Consider the following 12,653-nt stretch of genomic DNA (forward strand, 5'->3'; position numbering starts at 1 on the left):
GAAGAGTGTGAAGAACAGGACTGAGATGCATCAGCAGAGTAATTTATACTTGCCATCCATCAGATTTTTATTTTCCATGGCTGGTGTGCCACTGGTTTCAGTTTCATCAGTAATACGCCCTCCCAAATTCACTTCAGGTTGTTATAAACATAAATTTAAACAGATTCGCTTTTTTTTTTAAACACAAGAGAGCCTCCGGGGTGAAGAAGGGATGGAAACCATGAGATGGTGAACTGTACAATCTGATTTGGTGAAGATACAAAGAAAATACAGCCATGTACTTTCTGATTCAGTTATAAAAGGAAATTAAACTTTTCCTGAATATAGGAGTCTATTCTAACCTGAATATTACATAGCTGCTTTTTCATCTTGCATTATTACTGATCAGAAATTCTTATTAAAAAAACCCATTAAAATGAATATAAAAGTTACATCTACCTAGGCTTTCTGAATGCTACCATATTCCTATTTGAGCGAATTAAAGCAATTATGATAGAAATTACAAATTAACTCATTGTCATCTATGTCATCTAACTCATTGTCACCTACGTATGTCCTTATGTGGCTCTCATAACCATAATGTCTATTCACCTAGCAAATATTTAAATATAGAAATAACAGTAATACTTTATCTATTGTCACTGCTAAAAAAACGCAGATGCATTAGCTTTGTAGTTCATTGTTGGTTAGTCCACATGCTAAAAGAGCTAACTAATATTTTCTTGCCTAGTTTATTAAATGTCAACATAATTAACTTATAAGTTAGTATCCTGCTTCCAAATTCTCTTTTATAGTTTGAAAATGGAGCATTCTTTCCCAAGGAAGAATAAATGGATAATGGATCATTCGCAGCCTATTTTTACTACACACTCTCCTTTTCTGTGAGTCCCTTAAATATGTTACAAAAATGTACACCTATAAACGTAATGAAATAATATTGCATACAGTACACTGCAATTAAAGTTTTTCTTGTGTGGGTAAATATATGCTATTGTAATAGATTTAAACATGAGAAAGGAACAAGAGTGGGTTCTGCAAACTGTTTTCTACTTAATTTAGAGAATATGCTTTGAATGGAAGTAGAAAGGTGTCAGATTTGTTTAGGTACATCTGTTATAAACCCCACCTATATATTTTACAGTTTTCTCTCCATACCTCATAAAAATGAAAGGTAAGGTTAGCATACACTTAAAGATTATACAAAAAGATACAAATATTTTTCAGACAGCGTTCCTTTCTCTGGAATACATGAAACAAGTAACACAAAACTGTATATATGAGAGAGACTCTTAGATCTGAATGTAAGAGAAATATTTGGTAAGAGAAACTGATCTTCAGGCCAGCTAAAGTAACGAGGTAACAGCCAACTTCAGACTATGTTATAAGCACTGAAAGCGTAACAATAAATTTAAACTTTCAATACAATTCCTCTTGATAAAATAATTTGATGTATATTTACAGTTTAGTACAATATAAACATAAAAATGTAAGGCATAATAATAATTATTCTTGGCAGACAATGCTATGACACATTCCTTTGTCCAGCAGGTATCAGGTGGCAATACATATTGAAGCACTTTTATTTATTTTGTTTTTTTAACTTGTCTTCATTTGCAACGTAATCGGGCCACCAGGTATGCTATGCTCAGAAACAGCCACACAATCAGTAAATTGGGGCTCAGTGCTAGTAAAGGAATAGAGTAGAGGAGGCTGGGGTCCAGCCTGAAATCTCGGATGGGCACCAAGCCACTCAAGTTCTTCTGGGTGACTATCTCCCGTGTTCCAATGCTGTGAAAAGGAAGAAGTTTGGGAGAAGGGAAAATAAAACAGAAAGGCAGACATGCAACGAATGTCTCAAAAGAGATGGGAAAACAAGGTGACCAGAAAATGAAAGGAAAAACATGGAAGAAGCCACAATAAAATCAAAACATGGAGTAAAGAAAGAGTGAGTAATACCAAAATAAAAATCACCACAATTACAGATAAAAGGAGAGAGAAAGAGAATAAAAAGAGAAAAATAAGAAAAAATACTGTAGTCTACTGAAAATAAATACATGTAGGTTGAACAAGAATGGTTTTCCATGTTCATTCTCTCATTTGGCCAAGCAATATTCCATGCTGCTCTGCCATGCTGCCACATGCTGCAAATAAATGGAGCTCTGAAAAGCAACCTGAACATGAATAACCATTGTAGTATTTGACCCTTTCAAACATGCTTCAATATGACTTGCAGTGAATTAATTCAACAGCCTCTGACCTGTCTGTTACAATGCATCAGATCAGATATTTTTCTTCAAAATGAATTCTTCTTCTCAAAATGCACACGTTTGGGCAGTGTTTGATGTATGCAAGTGGGGACATAGGCAATGAGGGAATCCGCAGGTCTCAGAATAATTGTCTCAAACAGGCCCTCATTACCTAGACTGTTTTTGAACAGAGGGCCAACAGCAGAGAATATTTGTCCAGGTTAGCTGAGGTTTCTCAGCCCACCTCTTCATTTTGGATCACAATTCTGTTCCAGCCACTGTCTTTTTTCATTATGCTGTAAACACCTGCAATTCTGGAGTCTAATCTTGTGAGTAACAAGAGCCTCTGGTTCAAGGTACTGAGGAACCTCAACTCTCTTTGGCAGATAGTAAGATCTCAGAAACTTCCTGCAGGTACCTTGTTTAAGCAAAATGAGGAGGGCAGACACACATCTCTCTGTCTTCCCAACCCCTGGAAAGAGAGTAGGCATAGGAACATGCTCAAAGCAACTTCCCCTGCTTGGCCTGCTAGTGAATGGTAGTGGATGAGGAGATTGTCTATGAGAAGTTAGAGAGCAAAAAAGTTGAATGTATCTGGGATAAATTGGTGGGAATCAATACGTATTGGGGGCAAATCAGATTTATAGAGAATGCTGGGGAGTGGATCAAGGCAATATTACATAGATTTGAGTGTGAGTAGGGGAGGCAGTGAATGGAGGGCTAGAGTTGAATGGAAAATGTAATCAGTGTTAGAGATATTAGATTGAGTGTGGGGGCAAAGCAAAGATGTTTTGATCTTGGAAGATGAAACAGAATATGAGGAAGGCTGGAGAGAGGGTCTTAAAAGATAACAGGAGGGTACAGAACAGAGAAGGAGGGAAGAAGAAGCACTAAAAGTAACAGGAAGACATACATCAACGTTCAAAACCAGAGAACAGAAAATGAAGAGACGGGTGGAAAAAGGAAAAGAAAGAATAAAGCACTGGAGATGCAGGGCTTGTCTATGCTTGAAATGGTACAGCGGCATGGCTGCACCACTGCAGTTGCCACACTGGGGCACTTCAGCATAACACTGCCTACCCTAACAGGAGGAGTAGCAGCTAGGTTGGCAGAAAAATTCTTCCATCTATTAATAGCTGCTTACACATTGGGGACTTGGTCACCTTAACTATGCCATTCATGGATGTTGATGGCTCACCTCTTTATCAACTCACATAATATAAAACTGAATACCACTGGCATCCAGATCAGTTAGACTTATTCCTGGCTCATGCAGACATCCCTAAAAGGCAAAAAATGCTACCTTTGGAAACTTGATTGTGCCTAGCAGTATGTGTTTCACTTGACAAAGCAAAATGTACGTAGTGAGAATAACTCTAGAAAGGAAAAAGAAATGTAGGAGGAAAGTTCCTCGCTAATCTGGTGCTTGAATGGGACCTAAGGCTAATGGCAAAATTTCACTTTAAAAACAGATCAATTTTCTTCTATGTTATCCTTATACTAATGATCATTAATACCATAGAAAAGATCCAACTTAGCTACTAGAGGGTGATTAGATCCAAATACCTTGGATGACAGTCAGACTTTGAATCTTGAGGGGGGAGGCTTTTTTTGCCTTTTATGCACTATTGGGTACAGAATTTCTACCATATATTAGTTTGTAACATTTTTACTACTTTTCTACTACTGTGTCAAGATACCTCAACTTCTAACATAAAGGGATAATGCACAGGCTTCATATATAGAATGAATAAGTCTACTATCACAAAATCATTAAACTAAGTGAGGGAGAGAAAGATTACAATCAATCAAATCTAGGCATGAAATCGTTCAAAAAACAAAAATTTACCAAAGTAAGAGGTTGTGGCTGCTATCACATGAAGTATTTTCGTGTAGGCTATTGAAGATTAAGAAAGGGTCAAATAGCAAAAACATACAGAAAGGATAAGAGAATTGAACACTTTAGAGAATTTGGTGAGAAGACACACAGTACAGTACATTCAGTAAGAGTGAATGTCAAAAACAGGACTTAACAGCATTGTTGAACTACATGAATAATGACTAAAACTGGATTTCTTATCCTTTCTTTTGGTATGTGAAATACAGATTTTTTTCAGCAGTGCTTGAAACAAGGCATTGAACAACAGTAAACAGATTTTTTTAAAAGTATTTAACTCTGCAAACACGTCTGCTGCTTCAGAATACGGAACATTGTTAAACTGATATGACAACAGAACACTGACAGGTTTTGATGGGGTTTGGTTGCTGCATCATGAAACACTCATAACGACAATTTGCCCAGCGAGCAAACTGTTTCTCTGCTAAGGAGGAAGCATAGCAAACCAGTGCAACCTGCAGATGTGTATCCTTCACAGAAAAAAAGAACAGAATGGCCATCTCTGAGAAAATTGTCTGATCAAAAACTGAATTAAAAAGGCAGCACCATAATGACAGGTGAGAGTCTATCACAATCATTGTGACTTTGAAGTGGGTTTGAAACTTCTATACTCAACTCCTAGCTCAGCACTGACCATCTGCTTGGAAGTTCTCTCTTACGTGTTTCTCTGAACACTTTCAATACATTGTGGAAATCTAAGGTGAAAAACTGTTTCTTTTCCTTAAAAAAGCACCTTGTGCAAAATTGACAATAATTAATTTTCTTTTGCACAGATCAAGAAATTTAAGATTGAGAGAGAGAGAGAAGGTCTGATAGCTGGATATAGCCTGGGGGCGTTATTTTACTTTGCTATTTGATGGAACTGATCCTTTCCCAGAAAGAGACAACCACTCATCTGCAGTTTACATGGATCCTGAATTAGGAATAAGTGACAAGTGAGCAATCCAACTCTTACCTCCTCATGCACTCCAATGCCTGCGTGAAGACCTGAGGAGCCATTCCATGTTCATGCTGCAGGATCAAGCACTGCTCCAGGGTCACTGACATGGCTGTCCTGTCCTTGGCACTTTTACAACTTGTAAATCGAACACCGTTTAATCTGCGGCATATCTAAAAGGGCGACATATAATTAATTATTTCTTCATTGTGGGAAACACTCTAGCTATGAGAACACACTTATTTTCCACTCCCCAACCCCCATATAATACAAATTGCATTTTGCATCAGCCCCTACTTTAGCTCTCCTATGTCAAAAGTCTTCGAATTAGAGGCAGAGTGCACTTCATATTTTAGTTACTGATGTTGTGGGAAAAAAGTTATTTTGGAAAGACATTACACTGAAATGGGAGTAACATTTGTCTTTAAATGTAGATAAAGCTTTTCGATGGTGTTTTTATATTTTTAATCTAATGATTTCTGACCTTTACTTGTCAAACTGGTCTCTATTATTCCATGGGCCAGGGAAGAATAGTTTAAGAGTCTGTGGGGAAAGACAGCTTCCAACTCTTCCATCAAAACAACCTTTAATATCTGTCTCAGGAATTTGTTGGATTGAAAAGTGGATGATTTCTTTCTCCATCTTAGAGACTTGAGGCAGAGACCACTTAAAATCTACTTGCAAGAAAACAGGGAAATCTAGATACATAGGTTACAAACATTAACTTGAAGGAAGAAAGGTGAGTAATACTGCAATGTATAAAAAAGATTGTCAGAATATGGTGATAATCAGAATGATAAATACCTCAGCAGCTTGCCAAAGAATATCAACATTCTTATTTTTTCTTGCATGTACATTCTGTCCCAGGAACCTTAACAGTTCAGGCAGGCACGTCTGACTACGAGATCGAGGTAGGCCTACAAAATAAAAACATCTCCTCCTTGTTAGTGGTTAGTAGTTATACAACGGTAATGTCTCAGGGCTGCGCTGAACTCCTATGTGTAGCAGCTAGAACAGCGATGGGTAATCTAGGCTAGTGAGTGGGCCGTATGAGTGGTCCTGCTTCCTCCCAGTGGGCCACAAGGTTGTCGTCACAGAGATGTACTCCTAAGATAGTTTTGCTAGAATTTGTGGGGGTGTGCCGATTGAACCGTAGTAGTGCTTTGATGGGATGCAGAGGGTGTGCACGGATCTAACAGGCAATATTAAGTGCAATCAGCATGCACCTCACTTTCTATGCCTTTGCTTTATGTGTGTGTCACTTCAGTAATATTGGCAGGAAAAAACCTACATGGACAGAACCCAGCAGAATCTGGCAACCCTGCACAGGAGCAATGGTAAACAAAATGTCTTCTGGGCTACACATACAACCCTGATGGGCTGCAGGTTGCTCAATGCTGAGCTGGAACCTCTGGCATGTTCTCTTCAATTCATCAGAGCTTTGCAACTCTGACTGCTTAGCGCTACTAGCAACCCAAATTGAAGCTTCATTTAAAGCTCAACTAAACTGCATAAACTATAGTCACAGGATATCAGTCTCTGGGAACTCAAAGTCTGACTGCAAAGTAATCGCATAGGAACACAGGATTGGTTTCCTGTTCTATAGGTTGGGTGTCATATTTCCCTCCCCAAGAGGCGACAGCAAATTGCACTGGTCCCTGCAAGAACTCTGGAAATCACATTTTACTTTCTGCTCTCCCTTCAGTGTCCAACATCACAGCACCCACAAACCTTCAGATTCCTGGTTCGAAAGATTAGCTGGTCAGAGAAGCCATTACTGAGTGATGTAAGGCTCTCTCCTGGTAGGGTTCTGCATGCTGCTCGTTGTTTATTAGGACTGAACTCAGATTAATTAAGGTCTTTGATTAGACTCCTACTGAAGGAAACTGACAGCCCTGCAAAATGCTATGGAAATTTCAATGGTCACCTCTCTTAATCCAAATGTTATACATCATTTAGCACACACATATCAAAGCCCTGGATACAGCAATTATTACATAGTAACCACATTGTACACATCCTAAAACTGCAACTAGATAAATGAGGTGACACATACTGCTAAGAGAATTATTATCTGACAAAATAAACAGGCTATGAACCATGTGGTACAGTTTTTGGGCCATGTCTCTTCTCTCAGCAAGGCACTAGCAAGCAGTGAGAATAGTTACTGCTAATGGTCTGCCCTGCTGGCTCCCTACACAGATAGACTGCCTGTTCTGGGGAAGGTTTACAGGCTGCCGCTCCAAATGTTTCTCAAGAGGACAAAGTGGAGAAGCACTCTTCAAAACCTTCTCCAACCACGAGTAATTCATGTCCTGGCAATCCTGTGCTGCTTGGATCCTGCAAGTCTAGAGGGCCCAGGGTCCTGTTGGAAGTCTCTTCTGGCAGTAGGAGAAATGCAGAGAAGTTGCTCTTGGGAGGTACTGACCCTGACTCACTCTCCTGAGTATCCATTTAAGTGATCTTGTGTCTCTCAGAGCACTTCTTACCTTGAACAAAGGAACAGCCATTTCACTTGTACTTATGTAGTTGCTGATAGCAATCATATGCTTTGCAGTACACGCCTGCTGGGGAAACTGTTAGAGACTCTCCTTGCCCTGCCAGAGCTGGGCACGGGCTCACGGAGAACAGTGCCTGTTTCATCTGGTAACCCTCCTCAAGTACTGCCACTATGTGCTCAGAATAGAAGCAGGAAGATAACTGCCCTCGCTTCCTTCCCTCCCACAAGCATACATCTGGATCTACTCCAGGTTTTCATAGGATGCCCCCAGAAACTTCTATTGAGGCACCTGGAATGTCCCAATTTTTCACATCATTAAACAGAGAATCTGGTAAATACCAAATCACAAAACAATTGTGGATGTATTATGAAGCCAAATAGAACGTTTTCCTGGTAAACACAAAGTAAACAATCTAGTGGCAGGAAACTCAGTGTGATGAATGGTATGTGGAGTGAAAAGTCAAATGGGTATAGAAACGATCAAAACTGTTCTTTTGCTCAAAGTGCCTATTAGTGACATTGCTACAATGTTTTAAGATACAATTACACAAAACACGAAGTTACTCAAGGAAACTGTTTAGTGTAGGAAATATGTACTCTTTGGTGTTGAGGAGGAAGCTGAAAATAGAAGCACCAGACTAAAGATGTTAAATTTAGATTAATCAACTAATCGAACCGTCGACACAATTTGCATCAACTATTTAATTAGTCGACAAGGGCACTTCTGCCTTTGAAATGTAGCAAGAACCCCTGTCAGGAGCAGGTGGCAAGCAGGGGACTCAGGCAGTTCCCTGTTGGCCCTGCGTTCCCTGCTTTTGAAATGTACAAGAGCCCCCTTTGCTTGAGCTTCCCGCTCGCCCTCTGCTCCCACGGCACTTCCACCTTAGAAACGTAGCAAGAGCCAGGCTCTTGCTACATTTCAAAGGTGGAAGCAGCGCCAGTTCCCCACTGCGCTCCTGCCCCCCGATGGTGTTGGGGGGAGCCACCTTTTAAGCCAGTGCTCCCCTGCATTGGCTCCCGCTCCCCACCTTGCTGCCTCTCTCTGACAGAGGCAGCAAGGGTGAGCAAGCATTTGCTTATCAGATAGTCAACTAGCAAACTAGTCACTTACATCCCTACACTAGAACTCATTTTTAAAAATGAGATGTACTTTTGTCATTGGAATGATTATTTCAGTACCATAAAGACACCATCACAGAGGTGTCCCAGGTTTTTCATTCTGAAAATATCATAGTTCCTAACAGGCCAACACAAGACACAAACAGGAGATGTGGGAGAGGAGGACACTGACAGTAGGGGAGGGACAATAAAAAAAGATGGAGCTCCAGTGAGAGTCAGAAAGAAACTAAGGAAGACCAGAAGAAGACCGGTGGACAAGATGACAGGACATGTTCTATTCTTTCTAACTTAGTTGATCTCTCACAGGGTGAAGAAAACAGACTGTGGGAAAAGGAATTCTCAGGAAAGAAAGAGCTTCAAAGTGACTGCAAAGTAGTGCCAACTGACTTCTATCTTATTTTGGGGTCCCATGCAAATATGCTTACATGCCAGTCACACATGAAAAAGAAAAATGAGCAAGAAGTCTGCCCTAATACAGAGTGGGGATTTGACTTGAAGCCTCTAAAACCTGCCTTAGCAACATGCTCTTCACTTTTTGGAGCAACCTCACAGGCTACAAATGCTATAATTTCACAGGAGTTTAAAAGGAAAGGCAAGAGGAAAGGTGTGGTCCAGGGTGTGCAGTGTTTCCTTTAAGGTGCACGCCTGCATGGGCACACCAAGAATTTGAGACCCGCCCACCTCCTCAGCAGAGCCATGCAGTGGCTGCTCAACTGTTCTGGGGCAGGGCCATATGGCAGGCAACTGCCCTGCTCCAGGAGCAGGTGCACAGCCATCATGTGGCCCTGACCCTAGCTTCAGCCCTTCCCCAGGGCTGGAGCTGTGGGCTGTGTGACATGTGGCTGTTTCTTCGGCAGCCCTGGCCAGGATCAGAGCTGGAGCCACATCACAGGTGGCTGCTTCTCTGGTGGCCCTGGCCAGAGCTGAAGCCACGTTGTGGACAGCCGGTGGCTGCTCCTCCAGTGGCCCAGTCTGGAGCCAGAGCCACGTTGTAGGCAGCTAGTGGCTGCTCCTCTGGCGGCCGTGGCTAGGGTCAGAGATAGAGCCAGAGCTGCATCGCAGACGGCTGCTCCTCTGGTGGTCCCGGCTGGGGCTGGAGCCAGAGCTGTGTTGCAGGAAGCTAGCAGCTGCTCCAGGAACTGCATGGAGGCACTGCTAGGGGAGGTGCCACAAACAAAAGGCATGAGCGCCACCCCTCTGAGGAGTCTGAGGCAAAAGACGTGGTGCAGACATGTATTTTAAACAACCTCACAGTTACAGTAAGTAGCCATTTCTTTTAATTTATGCCAAAGGAAAATACTTGATTCCCTTTTTATCTTGCACAAAAGAAAGACTTGGGAGAGTTTGTTTACAGTGTGACCATGATACGCTGAATTGCAATTAAATGAAACATTTGTCTAAACAGAGTTAATTTATGCCCCTGAAGATTTGTGCTTTGCTGACTTGTGCTTCAAAACTGTCCTTTGGGAAAAGACATGAATCGAAAAAGTGGCTGTCACCACATCATCCTGTGTTTTGTTGGATTTTGTGTGCTTTGACAGAATTCTCTTTTGCTTTCTGGGCCTCGCCAAAAACTACCTCATGTTTGGCAAGGTGGCTTGCTGTCTTTTCTGAATGTAAAACGAACTGCAAACTGGCCTCTCCTGGTTGGTCTCTGGAATCCCAGACAGCATTAAGGCTTCAAAATCTGTATTTCAGGGATGGGGAAGCCAAAGCATAGACTTCAATAGCCTATTGAGTAAATGCAAAAGGGTCCCTTCTCACGAACACCTCTTGCTGGCCGGGCATGTCTGCACCTTCTCTGCCCAACTGTTCTCTGGGAGCGGAAGTGTCCCAGGAGGCTTTCTGGTCAGTTGCCTGGGACCAGGCTTCTTACCCTGTTGTGGCTGCTGCAAGTTGTGGGGGCAGACCCAGAACCACCCTCTCCTCTGGGTTTCAGCCCAGGGACCCCGTAAGTAGCAGTTGCCTGCTGCGTCTCAATGGAGTCTGTGGCCTTCTCATTCCCTGAGCCATTTTCCCGGGAAGCTGCTCTGTTCAGCCCTTTCCCTCAGACTTTGTGGTCAAGTTCTCCCTGGACCCTGTCCAGAGTTCTGCAAGGCGTTGCTGCTAGTCTTCAGCAGCTGGACCTGATCTCTGAGGGTATGTCTACACTACAGCGCTAATTCGAACTAACTTAGTTCGAATTAGTTAATTCGAACTAAGCTAATTCGAACTAGTGCATCTAGACTAAAAAATTAGTTCAAATTAGCGTTTTGCTAATTCGAACTAGCATGTCCACACTGAGTGGACCCTGAACTGAGGTTAAGGATGGCCGGAAGCAGTGCCGGCAGGGCATCAGATTAGGACTTAAGAGTGTGGAGCTGCTGCCTCTGGCTAGCCGAGGGCTGTGCTTAAAGGGACCCGACCCCCACCCCGGACAGACAGTTCTCAGGGGTTCCCCGCTTGCAAAGCAGTCCTGGCTTAGAGTGCCCTGAGTGCCCACACTCGGCACATCACAGCACTTGGCCATCACCCAGGCTGCACTTGCCGCAGGCTGCCATCCGGGGGGGGGGGTAATGTCAATCGGGGGACTGCAAGAGAGCTTCCACCCCGAGGAGTCCGCAGAGCTACCCCAGTCCTCCCCATCGGGGGCTCGTACCCCATTCCTCCCTCGCCTCTTTCCACTTACCCCTCCCTAGCCCCCCTTCCTGATGTACAAAATAAAGGACACGTGTGTTCAAAAATAGAAACTCTCTTTATTGAACAAAACTCGGGGAGACTGGGAAAAGGGGGTGGGAGAGGGGAAGAGAGAGGGTGGGAGAGAGGAGGGCAACTACAATATCAGGGGTTTGGAACAGGTCCTATATGAAGAGAGGCTAAAGAGACTGGGACTTCTCAGCTTAGAAAAGAGGAGACTGAGGGGGGATATGATAGAGGTCTATAAAAGCATGAGTGGTGTGGAGAGGGGGCATAAAGAAAAGTTCTTCATTAGTTCCCATAATAGAAGGACTAGAGGACACCAAATGAAATGAATGGGTAGCAGGCTTCAAACTAATAACAGAAAGTTCTTCTTCACAAAGCAAATAGTCAACCTGTGGAACTCATTGCTGCAGGAGGCTGTGAAGGCTAGAACTAGAACAGAGTTTAAAGAGAAGTTAGATAAAGTCATGGAGGTTGGGTCCATGGAGTGGTATTAGCCAGGGGGTAGAAATGGTGTCCCTGGCCTCTGTTTGTGGAAGGCTGGAGAGGAATGGCACAAGACAAATGGCTTGGTCATTGTCTTCGGTCCATCCCCTCCAGGGTCCCTAGTGTTGGCCACTGTCAGCAGACAGGCTACTGGGCTAGATGGACCTTTGGTCTGACCCAGTACGGCCATTCTAAGCTCAGGGCTCAGGGTCGGGGGTCTCAGTGGACCACCTTGATTTTCATGCAAACCTGCTCCTGGGTGGCCAGGCTGGCAGCTATTCTGCCCTAGACGGCCACTTTCCTGTGCCTAGTGCGGAGGTCGTGGATGAGGTCCACGATGTCCGCACTAGACCAGGCAGGCGCCCGCCTCTTGCGGACCTGGGCAGGCTCCCGGGAGCTGCCAGCCTGGTCCCGGGAAGAGGGGGAGGGCTGGGGGGCATCGGGTGGGTGGCTCGAGCCATGCCAGGTGCAGGGTCTGCTGGCTGGGTGCTGGCAGGCTTGCACCTGGCACGGGCACCGTAGCCAGACTGTGCCCCTTTAAGGGCTCTGGGGCCAGGAGGGGGGCAGACGAGTTTCCCTGGTGGTGCCCAGAGTGGCCACCAGGGCAAGCTGGGGAGGGCTAGCCTCCCACTAGTGCGAATTAAGTGGCTACACAGCCCTTAATTCGAACTAGCTAATTCGAACTAGGCGTTAGTCCTCATAGAATGAGGTTTACCTAGTTCGAATTAAGCACTCCGTTAGTTCGAATTAAGTTCGAACTAGCGGAGCGCTAGTGTAGCGCCTATCAAA

At 43.5% G+C, this 12,653-nt stretch overlaps 1 protein-coding gene across 20 annotated transcripts in view; it reads right to left on the reverse strand.

The window, feature by feature from the left end:
• The window catches only part of INPP4A (inositol polyphosphate-4-phosphatase type I A), a 204,768-nt gene that overhangs the window by 8,830 nt on the left and 183,285 nt on the right, over positions 1-12,653 (reverse strand). For all 20 annotated transcript variants that reach the window (XM_075916546.1, XM_075916548.1, XM_075916550.1 and 17 more), the window contains 2 exons: positions 5,885-5,997; positions 5,099-5,253 (listed from right to left, as the gene is read on the reverse strand). In XM_075916546.1, coding sequence (XP_075772661.1) covers positions 5,099-5,253; positions 5,885-5,997 — 268 coding nt within the window. The remainder of the gene's footprint in view (positions 1-5,098; positions 5,254-5,884; positions 5,998-12,653) is intronic.

The sequence above is a fragment of the Pelodiscus sinensis genome, chromosome 1, assembly GCF_049634645.1.
Source record: "Pelodiscus sinensis isolate JC-2024 chromosome 1, ASM4963464v1, whole genome shotgun sequence".
Classification (NCBI taxonomy): domain Eukaryota; kingdom Metazoa; phylum Chordata; order Testudines; family Trionychidae; genus Pelodiscus; species Pelodiscus sinensis.